General features: G+C 38.5%; 1 protein-coding gene across 2 annotated transcripts; it reads left to right on the forward strand.

Annotated features, from left to right (window-relative positions):
• The first annotated feature begins 6942 nt into the window (after nt 1–6942).
• LOC143856083 (potassium transporter 6-like) lies at nt 6943–15616 on the forward strand. Of its 2 annotated transcripts, none has more exons than XM_077366131.1 (8): nt 6943–7358; nt 7727–8213; nt 8335–8388; nt 10749–10808; nt 11097–11149; nt 13272–13386; nt 13482–13736; nt 14279–15616. In XM_077366131.1, exons 1-8 carry the CDS (start codon nt 7320–7322, stop codon nt 15322–15324), a joined length of 2109 nt encoding a protein of 702 aa, XP_077222246.1. In that variant the 5' UTR covers nt 6943–7319; the 3' UTR covers nt 15325–15616. The 2 variants fall into 2 exon arrangements, with proteins under 2 accessions (XP_077222246.1, XP_077222245.1); XM_077366130.1 differs by having other exon boundaries at nt 6944–7358; nt 10749–11009.
• The last annotated feature ends 530 nt before the right edge of the window (nt 15617–16146 follow it).

The raw sequence follows: 16146 nt of genomic DNA on the forward strand, positions 1-16146 counted from the left end.
AAGATACAAGCTTTCTTACCTAACTTCTCCTTTCTAATTTTGGTTGCTCACACGACAGATAAGAAGGAAGACCTTTTCTCTTCTTCTTTTTTCTCTCTATCAATAAATACAAGAAAGAATTAAACATATCTCTTTTAGGGAAATGATATTTACGCCCCTTTTATCACCAGGGACACCCATTTGCCAGTGTACTATGCAATCAAAGCCTCTGGATTTTTCCTGACATAAAGAACATGAGCCCTCTTTTTGCCATTGATACACTGACGCTGGGTGTCCCTGGTGATGAAAAGGGGTGTAAATATCACTTCCCCTCTTTTAGGAGAGTGATAAATTGACTCCTCAAATTGATAAATCGACTCCCCATGTGTCTTTCTCTCTCCTCTAGGTGGGTAGTCGATTTATCACTGCCCCTCTTTTATCTTCTTCGGTTTCGTATACAAAACAATCATGACACCATTTTATTTTTTCCATGCATGATTTTCATGCAGGGCCTCCATCCATTTTCCACGGATTATTGATTGGACCGGCAAATCGCAATGAGCAGGGAAGATTTAACCCTTCTAATTATTTATAAGTTCCTCACTTCATTAATTATGTTTATATCATAAGTAGATCATTATATTTAATATTTATTAAAATGCATCCCTTTGATTATCTAAATTTATTTTCTCTTACTCATTGTTTATATTGTATTTGTTGCTTGATTATATTCATCCTTGACCATCACATCCAAGGGATTTATTTATAATTATTATAAATGAATATTATTTTTAGGGAAATGATTTCAGCGCTCAAGTGTTTTGATAAGCATGCGCTCCATTTGTTTGTCGTGTTGTATTTAAAGGGTTTTAAGAGCTTTTCGAGAACCTTAATATCACCTGACATCCCTTTAAATACTACACGACAAACACGTGGAGCGCATTTTTATCAAAACACTTGAGCACAGAAATCATTTCCCTATTTTTAGTTGTTATATTTCGTACAATGTTTCATTGTATACTCTACTAAACACTCACACAACACATTTTGGACATGTTTGGAGCCCCATTGGATCCATGTCAGCCAGTGGTGGGGACAACCATGATCCAAAGGGTGTGGACCCCAAATCAGGTTTAAAAAATATGCTCAGATTGGCTGTTTAAGACCATATTCATCTAATTTTTGAGAATTTAAGATGGGACCCACTTGTTTGATGGTTAAGATAGTAGACCCATGTGGGGTCCGTCCTTGCAACACAATGCTAGATGGGTGGCTCCTTGATATTTAATCGAAAGATGAACTGAGGAGAGTCTAGCTTTCCCTTTAAGACATCTAAAAAGGGGCCTAAAAGGGGGAAAACAATGCTAGATTTCTGCTTATACTAATCGGAAAAAACTAACTTCAAATTAGGAGAGGGGACGGCCAAAGGGCAGTGATATCCCCCTTTTTTAAGGATAAAATCCCTCGTTCTAGTACACAGCCGGTGCAACACTACTACCCCAACCTTTTATCTCTATCCAGCATGAACCGTAACACTATTCCAACCTTTATCTCTCTCTAGCATGAACCGTCCCAACAATTAATTTGTTTAGATCGCTGAACAATGTAGTCCCACACATATTTTTCAAAATGATCACTGTACGGCCCAAACCATAGGATGATCCAAACCGTCCATTTGATGGGCCACAATGTAAATAAGTTGTGCCGCTAAAATCATTGTCATAGGATGATCACAAACCCTCCATCGTAAATATGCAGTTTCTCTTTAGATTGGACGGCTAGGATCATCCTGTGGAAATGATATTTTGGTGCACAACCTATTTACGTTGTGGCCCATCAAATGGACGGGGTGGTGCAGTAGCATTAAGGCCCAATTGTAGGCCACAACCTTATTTTTCAAAATGAAGTGTACGGTCCGTACCATAGTATGATCCAAGCCATCCATTTGATGGGCCACAAACTAAATAGGTTTTGCCCCAAAATCATTTCCATAGGATTGATCACAACCCTATAGAGGTTTCTCTTTAGATCGGAGGGCTAGGATCATCCTGTGGAAAATTTTCTTTTTTTGTGATGTGGCCCATGGACAGTTTGGATCATCTTATGGTAAAGATATAAACAAATTAATGGTTGGGCCCACCAACCGGGAGGAGGACACGGCGTGGAGTCCCAGTCAGAAAAGCAAATTCTCATATCGCGAGAAATCGGTAAGCTTCCATTCTCCACCATTTTTTTTAAAGGCAATCAAATATATTAAAAGGGAGGACCAAGGAGGTCACCCAAAGATAGGAACAAGGAAGAAAAGAAAAAGCAACAGAAAAGCAAAAAATACAAGCACCCTCAAGGAGGGTGGAAATCAAAGAATTCCAGCTCCTCTCTCTCAACACTCTCCCTAGCAAAACAATCTACTTCACTGTTTGCTGATCTGCGCACGTGCTGAAAGACAATGGATGACCCACCAGCAATGTCATCAATCTCATCGAACAGAGACCAAAATCTCCATGGGGGCTTAGCTGATCCTCGAAGCCATCTAATAACATTTAAAGAATCTCCTTCCACAATGGATATATACAGGACCCCCTATCCAAATGCTTGATACCCTCATAAGCTTCTCTAACTTCAGCCTCACTGGAATCTCATACACCAAGAGGACCTAAAAAAGCTCAAACAGATGTACCGAGAGAATTGCAGCACAGGCCACCAATACTTCTGCCGGACCCGGATTTCCGAAGCTAGACCCATCAAAGTTAACTTTCAGACAACCAGATGGAGGTGGGATTCACTTTTGCACCACCTTGTGACAAGATAACTTCTCCAAGCAGTTGATACTCCAGCCTTCCCATAAATCATAGGTGGACACAAACTGAAAAGAGGGTAAACACCTGACCCTAGCAATAATAGAGGCAATAATATTAACATAAACTCGATGTGTAGGCTTGTGAACACCTTCAAAAACTCTAGCATTCCTTTCCTTCCAGATCTCCCAAAACGTAGAAAACAAATAAAAATGCCACAAAATTCTCCATTTTTTCTTCCACAGCACTCATTCCCAAGCTTCAAGTAAATCCAAAATTGAGGAGGCAAATACCCAACTCAAACCGAATCTAGCCAAAATCAAACTCCACACAGATCGAGCAGAACTGCAATGCATGAAAAGGTGACTATCCGATTCCCCGTCCAAAAGGCATAAAGGGCAATGATCAATCAGCATCATCCCCCTTCTCTTGAGGAAGTTTATGGTTTGAATCCTATCCCTGCATACCGCCCATTAAGTTGCTTAAAGCGAGAGAAAATTAAGTCGCTTTCTTTCTCTATCCATCGCTATCGTACGCCCCTTTTTTTCTACGTGCATCTTTCCACGATTCTATTCTCTATTCAGTAGTACGCTCTATCCATCTCAACCGTACACGTGGCCAGGTGGACCCACTTTATTTGTTGCAACATGCAAGTTGGAACCAAGATCCTCTCGATGAGAGAAAATCCCAGACAGCTTACTATGGTTGAGACATTTGGATAGTTAACATCCTTTGTGGGCCCCACTAGATCAGACCTAATTACGTCCACGTGTATGGTGGAGATTGAGACGATACTTAATACGAAGACCTCGTTTCCTTTTGGAGTTGGGATTATGCTTTTTCATCTCTAACCATCCCTCGAGTTTGAGTAGGATGAATCGGTGAGTCCACTCGGCCGAGTTCTCGAATTGAGCAGAACCCTGGCAAAGTGACGGAAATGCCCTCTTCTGTCTTTATGTCTTTTTACAAGGACTTTTTCCGTCACAGCGGATATTTGGAATACTTAATGTTGCTTACACATAAGGGTGTCAATTTTGGCTCGGGCTCGGAAGCTCGCTCAAGCTTGGCTCGAAAAAAGCTCGGCTCAAGCTCGGCTCGAATCCTTAACGAGCCGAGCCGAGCCGGCTTGCCAGGCTCGTTAAGCTTAACGAGCCGAGCCCGATTTAGGCCAAGCTCGGCTCGGCTCGTTAAGGCTCGTTAAGAATTTAATATATTTAAATATATATTATATATTAATATATACACTAAAAGGGTTATCCAGGAAGTGAAAGGGGGAGGCAAAATATGTCACTTCATTTTTGGAACCCCATTTGTTACTTGGACCACCCCCCATAGTGTAAAAAAAGTAGTCAAATTACACTAAATAGGGCTGTCCAGGGAAGATGAGGGATGTGAACTTAATATAACCCGAGCTCGATAAGGCTCGCAAGCTCGCGAGCCTGGCCGAGCCTGACCGAGCCGAGCCTGGTTCGAGCCCGAGCCGAGCCTTTGAGCTTAACGAGCCGAGCCGAGCCTGGCGAAGCTCGGCTCGGCTCGGCTCGTTTACACCCCTACTTACACACCAAATCATTCCTCAAAAATTAAACTCTACCAAACTATAAGGCTTATTTTCTTGGGCCCACATTATTTGGATGATTTTTTGGTAGTGTTTGGATTCGGGTATGGGCCCACATTATTTGGATGATCCAAAGCGTTCATTTGATGGGTCCTGACATAGATAGGGTGTGCCCAAAAAATCAGCTCCGTCGGATCATCCTAACCCTTCAATCTATGGACGAACCTTCAGCTGAGGGGGCAAACCTTAAACAAATTGAAATTACAGGGGTGTATTTGTCACGTTTTAAACTATAGGGGTGGAAGTGGATGCGTCAAAAACTAGAGGGGGTGTAAATGTAATTATCCCTATTTTCTTTTGACATAAAATGGGCGTAAAATTTACTCCATTTTTTCACTTGAAAACAGGTCTAAAATTTGTTTTACGCCCATTTTACGTAAGAATTTCATTGATGTTGCCCATTTAATGTCGAAATTAAGTAACAGAACTAAGAAGAAAGAATTGTCACATTACTATTTTCATTTTCATTTTCATTTTCATTTTCATTTTCATTTCTATAATCAAACTGATCTCGGATAATTAATTTCACTTAATGACATGAGAAGCGCACTAACTTCTGAATAGTCAAGAGAAAGAAAACGGAATATGTTAGAATTCAGTCGTTTTTTAAACCTGGAATTTATCTAGGAACCTGGGGCGGCACCTTAAATTTTATTAATAAGAGAATAAAAATTATAAGAGGAGGACATAAATCCTTGCCTTTAACAATACAAGAAGATAATAACAATAATTTAAAAAGGGAAAACCCTTACAAGAAAAAGCCCTACATTTATTTGCTGCAAAAGCCTTGACTAGCACTATGAAACATGTGTTTGAAAGTAGAGGTTTGCTTGAATACGCAATTGTTATGATTCAGAAGCAATTGGATTATTCATAGGCAAGCACTATGAAACCCATTTAATGTATAGTTTCCCTTATCACTTCATATGTCCCATCACCTTTCTAGCTACCAATAGAACTAGGCGATTGTTCTACTATTTATAGAATTGCACTCTTTTTAAGTAAGGTGGGATTGAACCATTACCTTTCTACCAATTGAACAAGGCGCCTGTTCTACTAGTTAGAGAATGGCACTCTTTTTAAGTAAGCTGGGATTGAACTATAAACTAATATTTGAGACACAAAGCACCTTCGTACTAAGATACAGGTTCTAACTTCAATCAATTTTTGGGCTTGCATTTGTCATGTGGGTGTGATTGGGTCCATTGATTTGATGAATCACCACAAGTCTGGACAATTCCAATTCACCCCACATGGATCGCATAATCCTACCAAGAAATATTAAACCACAGGGTTTTGTCAACCTTCATAAAGGAGATTTGCTTTTGTTTGGTGGGGGGTTATGTAAGATCAACATGGGAACAAGGAGTTGCTACACTTATGTAGCCTTGCGTGGTACCCAAAATTTGATATTTAGAATTGATCTTGTCGGTTTCGATGTAATGCAGGGCGATGCCAGAAATTTTGCACAAGGGGGGCAAAAATTATAGTAATTTTTTTCTCCAAACAAATGAAAGCAATATTATAGTAAAGGGGGGCATATTTTAGAAAGAAGGGATATAAAAATGGTAAAATTAAAATTTTAAACGTATTTTCTATCTTAGGGATGATTGGAAAGGGGGGCATATTTAAAAAAAAAGGGGGTGAGTATTAAAAAAATATTAAAAAATAAAGGTATATTTTTTTTTCCAAAAAGTTAAGGGGACAATTGTCCTCCTTCCCTTTCAAATGCCATATTGTAATGCAATATTTAAGTAGAAGGTAAGTAGATTCTCATTTCTTTAATTTTTTTTTCCTCTTGATTTGAGAAGAAAGTAAAAAAATACAAAAAAAAAAGGCCTTGCAATTGAACAATTCACAGCTGATAAAGCCTGTCAAGTGAATAAATAGTAAATGCTTACCCCTCGATAGTAGAAAAAGGAAAATACATCCTTTTACTTAGATTTTTTTCATTTTGATACAATCAAACCGATATGACCCTTTAAACTCAAGATCAGTCAAGAAACTCAGGGGCTGTTTGGATTCACGGATTTTAGAATCTTGAATTTCCTCAGAATCGTAGATGGGAGACAAGAGAAGGAGACCGGCCGTTGTTTTTTTATTTCTCGCCTTTCTTTCTACCGGCAAGATAGTAGGAGATCATCCCATGTTTCCAGGTTTTAGAACTCTAAGGATGAGGGAGAGATTTCTAAAACATATACTTCTTACTTAAAATCCAAGATAACGGTCTCCTTCTCTCGTCTCCCATCTGAGATTTTGGGGAAATCCAAGATTAACAAATCCACGAATCCAAACGGCCCCTCAAGTCTTTATACTTAATTAAATTGAAATATTACTTCAAATATAAAGAGGCAAATTCAAATAAATCCAAAGCAAACATTGAGTGGAAAAGCACTTTAGTCAACTCTTAACTGTTCACTTGAACGTTTACCGACCAGGGTCAACTCAGACGAGTCAACAATTCAAACATCCAACCCGAGTCCTAAGGTTTTCTATTAGCACTTCTTAGAATTCACAAAAGTAAATTCCAACGTAAAAAAGAACAAGTCTTTTTGCCTGCTGGTTTTCATATCACTTAGCTACTTAGACGTTTTGATGAGCCAAGTAGAGATATTACCCACACAAAGAAAGCAAGAAGAAGAGAATAAAAGCAAAAACCCACCCACTACAAAACAACCCTCTGCAATATTCTGATCTCATTTCATGTCTTATTATATTGTTTTAAGCACTTACATGTTTCTAGTGATGGTTGAACTGCTACTTGGACTTGTGAGAATCGTTCTCGTTTAAAAAAGAAAACCCCAGTTTATTTTTTCCTGTTAAAAGTTGTGGCTAGTACCTGGGTTGGAGTTCCTCTTTCTGTGTTATCTTTTGTTTTTACAAAACTTGCAGATGAAATAGCATTTTTGTAATTTTTGAGCCATCCAGATATGGATATGGAGGGTAGCTTTTATCAGAATTCTGTTAAGGTAAGATGGGTCTTGGCTTATATGCACTGCCCATGTTGTATTTTTTTCATTTTCATCGTAACTCTAAAAATACTGTGAATTTCTAAAATATGTTTGTTTGGTTCGAAACTAGAATTCGGGCTCTTCAATTTGGATACAGATTTTGCTAGATTTGGTTTGGAAATGACTGAGATATGAGATATTTTTTTTCATTTTCATCATAACTCTCAAAATACAGTGAATTTCTAAGTAATGTTTGTTTGATTATAAACTAGACTTCGGGCGCTTCGATTTGGATACAAATTTTGCTAAATTTTGTTTTGAAATGACTGAGATATGGTCGTTCAAACATAACCCAGAAATCTGAATTGGCTTTTTTTTTGTTGTAGAAGGAATCATGGAGAACTGTTTTAACATTGGCATATCAAAGCTTGGGGGTAGTCTATGGGGATTTGAGTACTTCTCCTCTGTATGTTTACAAGAGCGCCTTTGCTGAGGATATTCAACACTCAGAAACAAATGAGGAGATTTATGGGGTTCTTTCATTTGTGTTCTGGACTCTGACACTGATTCCTCTGCTAAAATATGTGTTTATAGTGCTCAGGGCAGACGATAATGGGGAAGGAGGAACATTTGCTCTTTACTCTTTACTATGCCGGCACGCTCGAGTGAGCTCCTTGCCGAATTGTCAGTTGGCCGATGAGGCGCTATCTACGTATAAGAAGGATGGTGGTTCTAGACCAGATAAAAGTGTTGGGTCTAGTTTAAAATCTTCTCTAGAGAAGCATAAGGTGTTGCAGAGGCTATTACTTGTTCTGGCTTTGATTGGGACTTGTATGGTTATTGGGGATGGAGTCCTCACCCCTGCCATTTCAGGTACTTATATAGTTCCTGTTGGCATATTTTATTTTATTTTTTGCTTTAGTTTTGGTGGGTTTTCATTTGAATTTGGAATTGCGGATGGTTAATTTTTACTTTTACATGGTTTTTCCTGCAGTTTTTTCTGCTGTCTCTGGCCTTGAGCTTTCGATGTCAAAAAAGCATCATGAATGTAAGATCCTTACCTAATACCCCTGTACCCTTTTGTTATGGAAGCTTGTATTCGGCAATATCTTCTTAAGACAAGTAGTTCCACTGTTCTGGCAAATTAGTGACATGGGTATAGAAGGCCTTTGCAAATTGCTAATTTCTGTATGTCATGAATTTAGCTCTTTGGGGGTTCATGTGAATGCAATGGAGATCTCTTTAACCTTGAACAAGACTGCTGGTTGGTTTTGGAAAGAGTGCTTCTACTCTATTAAGCCTTAACTACCACATGGATACATCTCTATATTCTTGCTTTGTTGAATTAGCTGGACATAATTTTGGCTTGGGATTGTGAATCACATCACATCACATCATATATATATATATATATATATATATATATATATATATATATATATATATATATAGAGAGAGAGAGAGAGAGAGAGAGAGATATATATATATATATATATATATATATATATATATATATATATATAGAGAGAGAGAGAGAGAGAGAGAGAGAGAGAGAGAGAGAGAGAGAGGAAAGTGTTTCTAGTCGGCCGATGGTGTCTTGTTGAACAATGTAAGGGTTTGGGAGGTGTGCTTGAACCCTTTTAATGTTGACCATGCAAAATTAGTAGCCTCTTAGTAGGGATTGAGCCTCTAGCTCAATTGGTCAAGGCTTTGTTCTTCAACCTTGAGGTCAGAGGTTCAATCCCAGCTTACCTACCAAAAAAAGTAGCCTCTGGGAAACTAACTTTACTTTGCTATGGGTCTTATTGAATGCACAATTACCACTCATATAGATAACATTCAGAATTCAGGTTGTCATTATATATTACCTTAAGTTTTTCCAAATGAAAGGAAGGCCAATCTAAGAAAGAGCTATAATCCAATGAAGTCCCCTTTTGTAGAAGCCACTACCTAATATTCTGCCTCCATACTTTGCCGTTCACAGCACTCTTGCTATTTTCCCTGTCACTAGCTCCTTCTCTGATAAGTTACAAATGTACCCATTTTCGACAACATGTTGTATGGATTTCCTAGCTAAGGTAAAATATTATATTAATGCAGGAGGAAATATATGTACTGGTACTCTTGAGGGGCGTAAGTTACAAATGTACCTGTAGTAAGAATCCAACATAACTTTATGTGTAAGAAACATAAAACTCTCCACTCAGCTCTAGGCTCTAGCTAATGTATGAATTTCCTGGCAGAGGTAAAATGTTATAGTAATGCTGGAGGAAAGATATGCACTGGTACTCTCGAATGGAATAAGTTACAAATTACCTGTATTAAAACTCTATACTCAGCTCTAGCTACTGTCTGGCATAGTAGCTGGAAACTTCTTGGGCGGGTGGGAAATTAGTTTCCTCTGAAACATGTTTTGGAAACGTTTCCGAAACATGATAGAAAAAATTGCGGAAAGGTTTCCGAAACGCATTGGAAACATATGAGAAAATTATGTGAAACATGTGTGAAATTTACGATTTTTTTTTTGGAAAAAATACACCAAAAATTGTGGAATATATTAAAAAGGAAAAAAAAGAGCATATATTGTATTAAAAAATAAAAAATATGCAAATACAAACTTGAAAAATAACAAATTTTAACTCTATTTTTTCTCTGCATTTTCCCATTTCCGTTTCATGTTTCACGTCCCCCCCATCCCCCCCCCCCCCCCCCCCCCCCCCTTGTAACTATGGTCTGGACTTCCAACACAAGATTTCTGTTCATACTCGTCTTCTTCTTGTGAAACCCTAATATGACATCAACGTTTGACATTGTTTTGATGTCCCAAACATGATTACAAGAATTCCCTACTTTTCTTATTGCTCGCAGTTTGTCGGTTATTTGGTTGAGTTTCTTTTAATTTTACCCGTAGATTGTATACATCTCAAATATGCAATCAAATTTTTTTTTTAATTGGTAAGCTGGATTGAAATACGCTAATTAGTTTTTTTTTTTTTCAAACAAAGACTCTGTGTCTGAATTGTTCCAAAATAACCGAGCATTGCCTTTAGAAACTTGAAATACGCTAATTTTTGTAACGTATTTAAATGTTTTAATTCCTTTTATTTTGTGTCAATTCAAATCTTCAAAAATTATTTTTCAATGGTAATTCTTGATTAGATCAGTCTGGCACGTTTAAAGGCCGAAAGTAATTTTCAAAACATTGGTCTTGAAACCAAGAACTTTTTCGCCTCACTATGGGATGCATGATGGAAGCTAGAGCAGATCTATTTCTATGTACTTAATCTCCAATTACTTGATAACCTTCATACATTTGCTCTAGAGTGTTGCAACTTGCCAGTATTTTGTTACATAATGTAGTATGTTTAATTTGATAATCTAACTTCTCAAAGTTCCTTAATTTTGCAGATGTTGAGGTCCCTATTGCTTGTTTCATACTGGTATGTTTGTTCGCCCTCCAACATTATGGTACGCATCGGGTAGGGTTCTTGTTTGCACCAATTGTCGTAACATGGCTTTTATGCATCAGTACAATTGGTGTCTATAATATTTTCCGCTGGAACCCACATGTATATCAAGCACTCTCCCCATATTACATGTACAAATTTTTGAAGAAGACCCAAAGGAGTGGTTGGATGTCGTTAGGTGGAATCCTTTTGTGTATTACTGGTATTTGACTGACTTAAATGAATGTTGGTCTTCATGGCACTCATTGTCTGTGAGTGCAATTTTCAAATACCCCTTTCTGTTTTTCAGGTTCAGAGGCTATGTTTGCAGATCTTGGACACTTCTCTCAGTTATCAATCAAGGTTCGTAACACTAACAAAATCTATAAATTGAAGTTCCTTTTACAACTATAGTTGGAAGATGATTGTTAGCCCGCTAACAAAACAATATAAAGTTTGAGTGGGCATTGTTTTTCTCATTTGATGAACCTCTTCACTAACTATTTGTTGTTTCCAATCGAGATGTTTTAAAATAATCTTCATAGCAGTATCGGAAAATGTTTTAAAATAATGTTGATAGCACTGTTTGTATCTTGTGTAGAGAGCGAGCCTTGGCGCAACGGTAAGGTTGCTCCATTGTGACCTGGTGGTCACGGGTTCGAGTCACAGAAACAGCCCCTCTGCAAAGCAGGGGTAAGGCTGCGTACATCTAGCCCTCCCCGCAATGGCAGGAGCCTTGTGCCCCCCCCCCCCCCCCCCCCCCCCCCACCCCACCTTCTTCTCTCTTTTTTTTTTTGTATCTTGTGTTTTTAACCTTCTGAATGTTGTAAATTTTAAAAAAACTGTTGTAAATAAGTAAATAACAATGCATGCTTATGCACAAAAGGTTAGGAAGTGAACAAGATTCTAGAGTGGGAGAGGCACCTTGTGTAGAATATTCTTACAACCAAGGGATGAATGAATTAGGCTGAACTTTATAACACCACAGTTTGGACTGGTACTCTGAGCTAGGCCAGCCTAGTTGATTTGGCCAATTTCTAAGTTGCACAACAAGATTTAATTGTTGCTCAAAAGTCCATCCTTCAGAAATAGTTAGGGAGAGAACTTTCATATGATGGCTTCTTCCGTCCTGCAGAAATAGTTAGAGAGAGAACCTCCATATGATGCCTTTTTTTTGCTTTTTGCTTTTTTTTTTTTTCCCCTTTTCAGATTGACTGAAGTAATTTAATAAAGAATGAAAACTAAGCTTAAGATTTATATTATAACACCCTTAACACTTAAACCCCAAAGTAATATCAACCTAGAATATATAGACGCCTGAAAGACTGAACATCAATACCACGATTAACTGACATTGTCAGCATTCACTTTTCACTTAGATCAAACATTGCAACCCAGCATGTACATTCAGTATTTTAATTAAGATCCCTATGTTCCCAAAAGTTTAAAACGCATCGATCAATATCAGGCTTCACCCTTCCAATGAAGGGAAGGGACACAATTTGCAGTTTGCACATCCCCTGTTTGTTACTTATCATCTCATGGGAAAATGATTTTTATAGTCACACAATTCATAGTTCACCTTATATAGTCATTAGCAGCATACATTGCTTTTGCCTGCCATTCTATGTGCAGATTCTGATGTATAATTGTTTCTTATCCTACAACTTCATACGTTGTTTGAACCTAATTATAATCTTTCTTGCCTCAAAATAACCTCAGCTTCTACTCTTTCCTGCTGTTGTAAAGAAAAGAGAGGAAAACTGCACTTTACAGATAAATGTCCAAAAAGAACCTGTCTTTCCCGCATATCTTGGATCATTATCAAATGTTGCATCTCCTAACTAAACATCAGGCTAAGGAGATGAAGTAGGAGACAGATCATGGTGAGGGTCCCAGGATTACAGTTGTGAGAACATGATCCTATGGAGATGTTTTTTTGGGCACACCCTATCTATGTCAGGGCCCATCAAATGAATGGTTTGCACCACCCAAACAACGTGGGCCCCACTCTGTTTCTGGTCAACGGACCAGATAACTTAACTGGTCGATCGACCAGAATCACTTTAAAAAAGTTAAGAAGAAAACACATTTAAAGGGAAAATATACAGGATTCGCATTTTAAAAGAGACAACGATCGGATTCGCCCGAAAAACAGGATTCATTCGGGACACGGCTACAACAAGAATCCGGATGTGTCCCACGTGAATCCATGTCCTCTTCGCATGTGGAGATGTGTCGACATGGATTCGGCATAGGTGGGCAAAGAATCCATGCAACATAGCATGTACTCTAACCTCCCATAATCGCCTAGGAATGTAACAGGAAGAAACTGCCCAGCAAGATGTGTAGGGCAAGATATATTTGTTACTGCCAGGAATATGATATAAAATTATGCCACAGGGGCATCAATTGTACGTTGTACTTGTAAATTGTAACAACTTGGGGCATGAATAATCTCTCTTATAAACCGTCACTCGTGCAGATTGCTTTCACTTCTGTGGTTTATCCATCCATGATCCTCGCATATATGGGACAAGCAGCTTATCTATCTCAACACCATGCTATTGAACGGATTGGATTCTACGTATCTGTACCAGGTAGCTGTTGTGGGCCTCATATTTCAGAGAATAATTCATAATTATAGTGGTGTGTGATCTTCAGAAAAATGACACCATTGTTCTTATCATGGCAGAACAAATACGGTGGCCAGTTCTGGCAATAGCCATACTTGCGGCAGTGGTAGGAAGCCAAGCCATCATTACTGGAACTTTCTCGATCATTAAACAGTGCTCCGCTTTGGGCTGCTTCCCAAGAGTGAAGATAGTGCACACATCATCTAAAATACATGGTCAGATTTACATCCCAGAGATCAACTGGATACTTATGTTACTATGCTTGGCTGTTACTATTGGCTTCAGAGACACAAAACGCTTGGGCAATGCATCAGGTATGGCCATAAAAATTTGAAATTCATTAAGGCTCCATTTCTGTCAACGTAAAAATGGAGGTAAAATTTGTTTTATGTTCGTTTTTACAACATAAAACAAATTTTACGTCCATTTTAAAGTCGAAATCAACAGAGTCCAAGTGTTTTATATCTATAATGCAATGTGGTACTTACTATTTTAAATGTGACTACGGCCGGAAATCCTACAAACTTGTCGTCTTTTATGTTCCTTGTAATGGAGGGTGCTATTTTGCATTTGGGAGGCCTACAAAACAAATACAGATCTTCTGAAAAAATTGACGTAGTACCCTTTATTATTTTTTTCAAGGACAAAATTACCCCTTCTTTTGTACAAGGGGATAAAAATACTGATGAAGAATTGTCTACTGCTGAGAGATGGAGATTATTTTGCGAAGCCCACTAAGTACTTGAAGACCCATGATGAAGGAAAAATAATAAAATTGAAATACTTTTGTCATCTTTATATCTAATAATGTTCTGTTGCTTCTTAAAGATCAACCCTTGTACTGTCTGTGGAACAGGGTTGGCAGTTATAACTGTAATGCTGGTTACCACTTGCCTGATGTCTCTGGTCATTGTCCTATGCTGGAACCAGAGTGTCTTCCTAGCTGTGCTCTTCATCTTATTCTTTGGCTCTATTGAGGCGCTCTACTTCTCGGCCTCCCTCATCAAGTTCCTTGAAGGAGCTTGGGTCCCCATCGCGCTCTCCTTCATCTTCATGATTGTTATGTGCGTATGGCATTACGGAACCCTGAAGAAATATGAGTTCGACCTCCAAAACAAGGTCTCCATCAACTGGCTTCTCAGCCTTGGCCCAAGCCTAGGCATCGTGCGAGTGAAAGGCATTGGCCTCATAAACACAGAGCTTGTTTCAGGAATCCCCGCCATCTTCTCTCACTTTGTGACAAACCTCCCAGCCTTCCACCAAGTCCTCGTCTTCCTTTGCATCAAATCTGTCCCCGTGCCATATGTTCGACCTGAGGAAAGGTTCCTTATAGGCCATATTGGCCCAAAAGAGTATAGACTTTATAGGTGCATTGTCCGGTATGGGTATCGGGATGTCCACAAGGATGACTTGGAGTTCGAAAAGGACCTCATTTTTAGTTTAGCGGAGTTTATCCGGTCAGGTATATCAGAACCCAGCAAGGCAGATGAGATGGAAAAGGATGATGAGAAGATGACTGTTGTTGGAACAGCAATGCACATTGATGGGATTCAATTATGTGAGGATGAAGATCCTGACGAAACACCGGGCACATCCGAGCTAAGGGAGATACAATCTCCAGTTTTGGCGAGGAAAAGGGTGAGGTTTGTTTTGCCTGAAAGTCCACAGATGGATACGAGTGTGAGGGAGGAGTTGGAGGAGCTGATGGACGCGAGGGAAGCAGGAATGGCATTTATACTTGGGAATTCATACGTGAGGGCGAAGCGTGGATCGAGTATGATAAAGAGACTGGTGATCAATTTGGGGTATGATTTTTTTAGAAGGAATTGCAGGTCGCCCGTTCATTCGCTGAGCATCCCTCATGCATCTACTCTAGAGGTGGGGATGATATATCATGTTTAACTAGACCATAGTCGTGTATCTTCATATCTGTAAAATTAAGGGTTCTTATAGAATGGTAGATTGGAAGACATTCTCAACATTGCTTAATCTCAGAATCCAAAATGGAGAGAGAAGCATGGTAGGAGAGTGAGTTTTGCTGTTCTTTTCAAAATGTGTAGAGAAAGCATGGAAAGCAAAATTAGTTTTTCAGGTCTAAGTTTTTTTTTTTTTTAATGGTTATCAGGTCTAAGTTTCATGGATACAAATGCTTAAAAAGAGACTATATAGTATGTAATTAGTTTATGTTGGGGCTCATGTATGTCTTGCTTGACTAATTCAAATTTCACCTCGACAGCAATCCCAAATTCCCAACACCTTATTTCACTTTTCATTCTCCCAATTTCAATTCTTTGTGTTCTATTCTTCTCACTCTCTTTTATAGTTTTCAACTAAAGGTCCTGTTTGGATTGCAGGAATTTTCTGGAAAAGTTTGGAAAGGAAAAACATTTCTAAAATTTCCTACTTTTTTACATATGAAAAAAATATAAGATGAAATGACCCTATTCAATTTTTACTTAGAGTTTCAATTTATGATAATATTCCTCTAAATTAACCATAATCTTATAATTTCTGTCTAAATCATGGAAAGAAAAAAATTTCCGAGGAAATGTTTTCCATCAGAAATGGTTTTCTTGCAATCCAAACATGGACTAAGGAAAGCATCCTCCCTCTTGCCCCCTCCTTAATTTCTATCCCAACGCTCTATTTGGATGCATGTAGTCATGTAGATTAGTGGCGTTAGTAGTCAATGGGGAGGAGACATGAATTGCATTTACTAGGAAC

Source organism: Tasmannia lanceolata, unplaced genomic scaffold (assembly GCF_043159265.1).
Source record: "Tasmannia lanceolata isolate RefF3 unplaced genomic scaffold, GAP_Taslan_0.1 ptg000023l, whole genome shotgun sequence".
NCBI classification, from domain to species: Eukaryota; Viridiplantae; Streptophyta; class Magnoliopsida; order Canellales; family Winteraceae; genus Tasmannia; species Tasmannia lanceolata.

Coding starts and splice junctions, on each gene's coding strand:
- LOC143856083 (XM_077366130.1), top strand. CDS start 7,320: ATGGATATGGAGGGTAGCTTTTATCAGAATTCTGTTAAG. Junction 8,214..8,334: donor CCTCACCCCTGCCATTTCAG/GTACTTATATAG, acceptor TTTTTCCTGCAG/TTTTTTCTGCTGTCTCTGGC. Junction 13,387..13,481: donor ATTCTACGTATCTGTACCAG/GTAGCTGTTGTG, acceptor TTATCATGGCAG/AACAAATACGGTGGCCAGTT.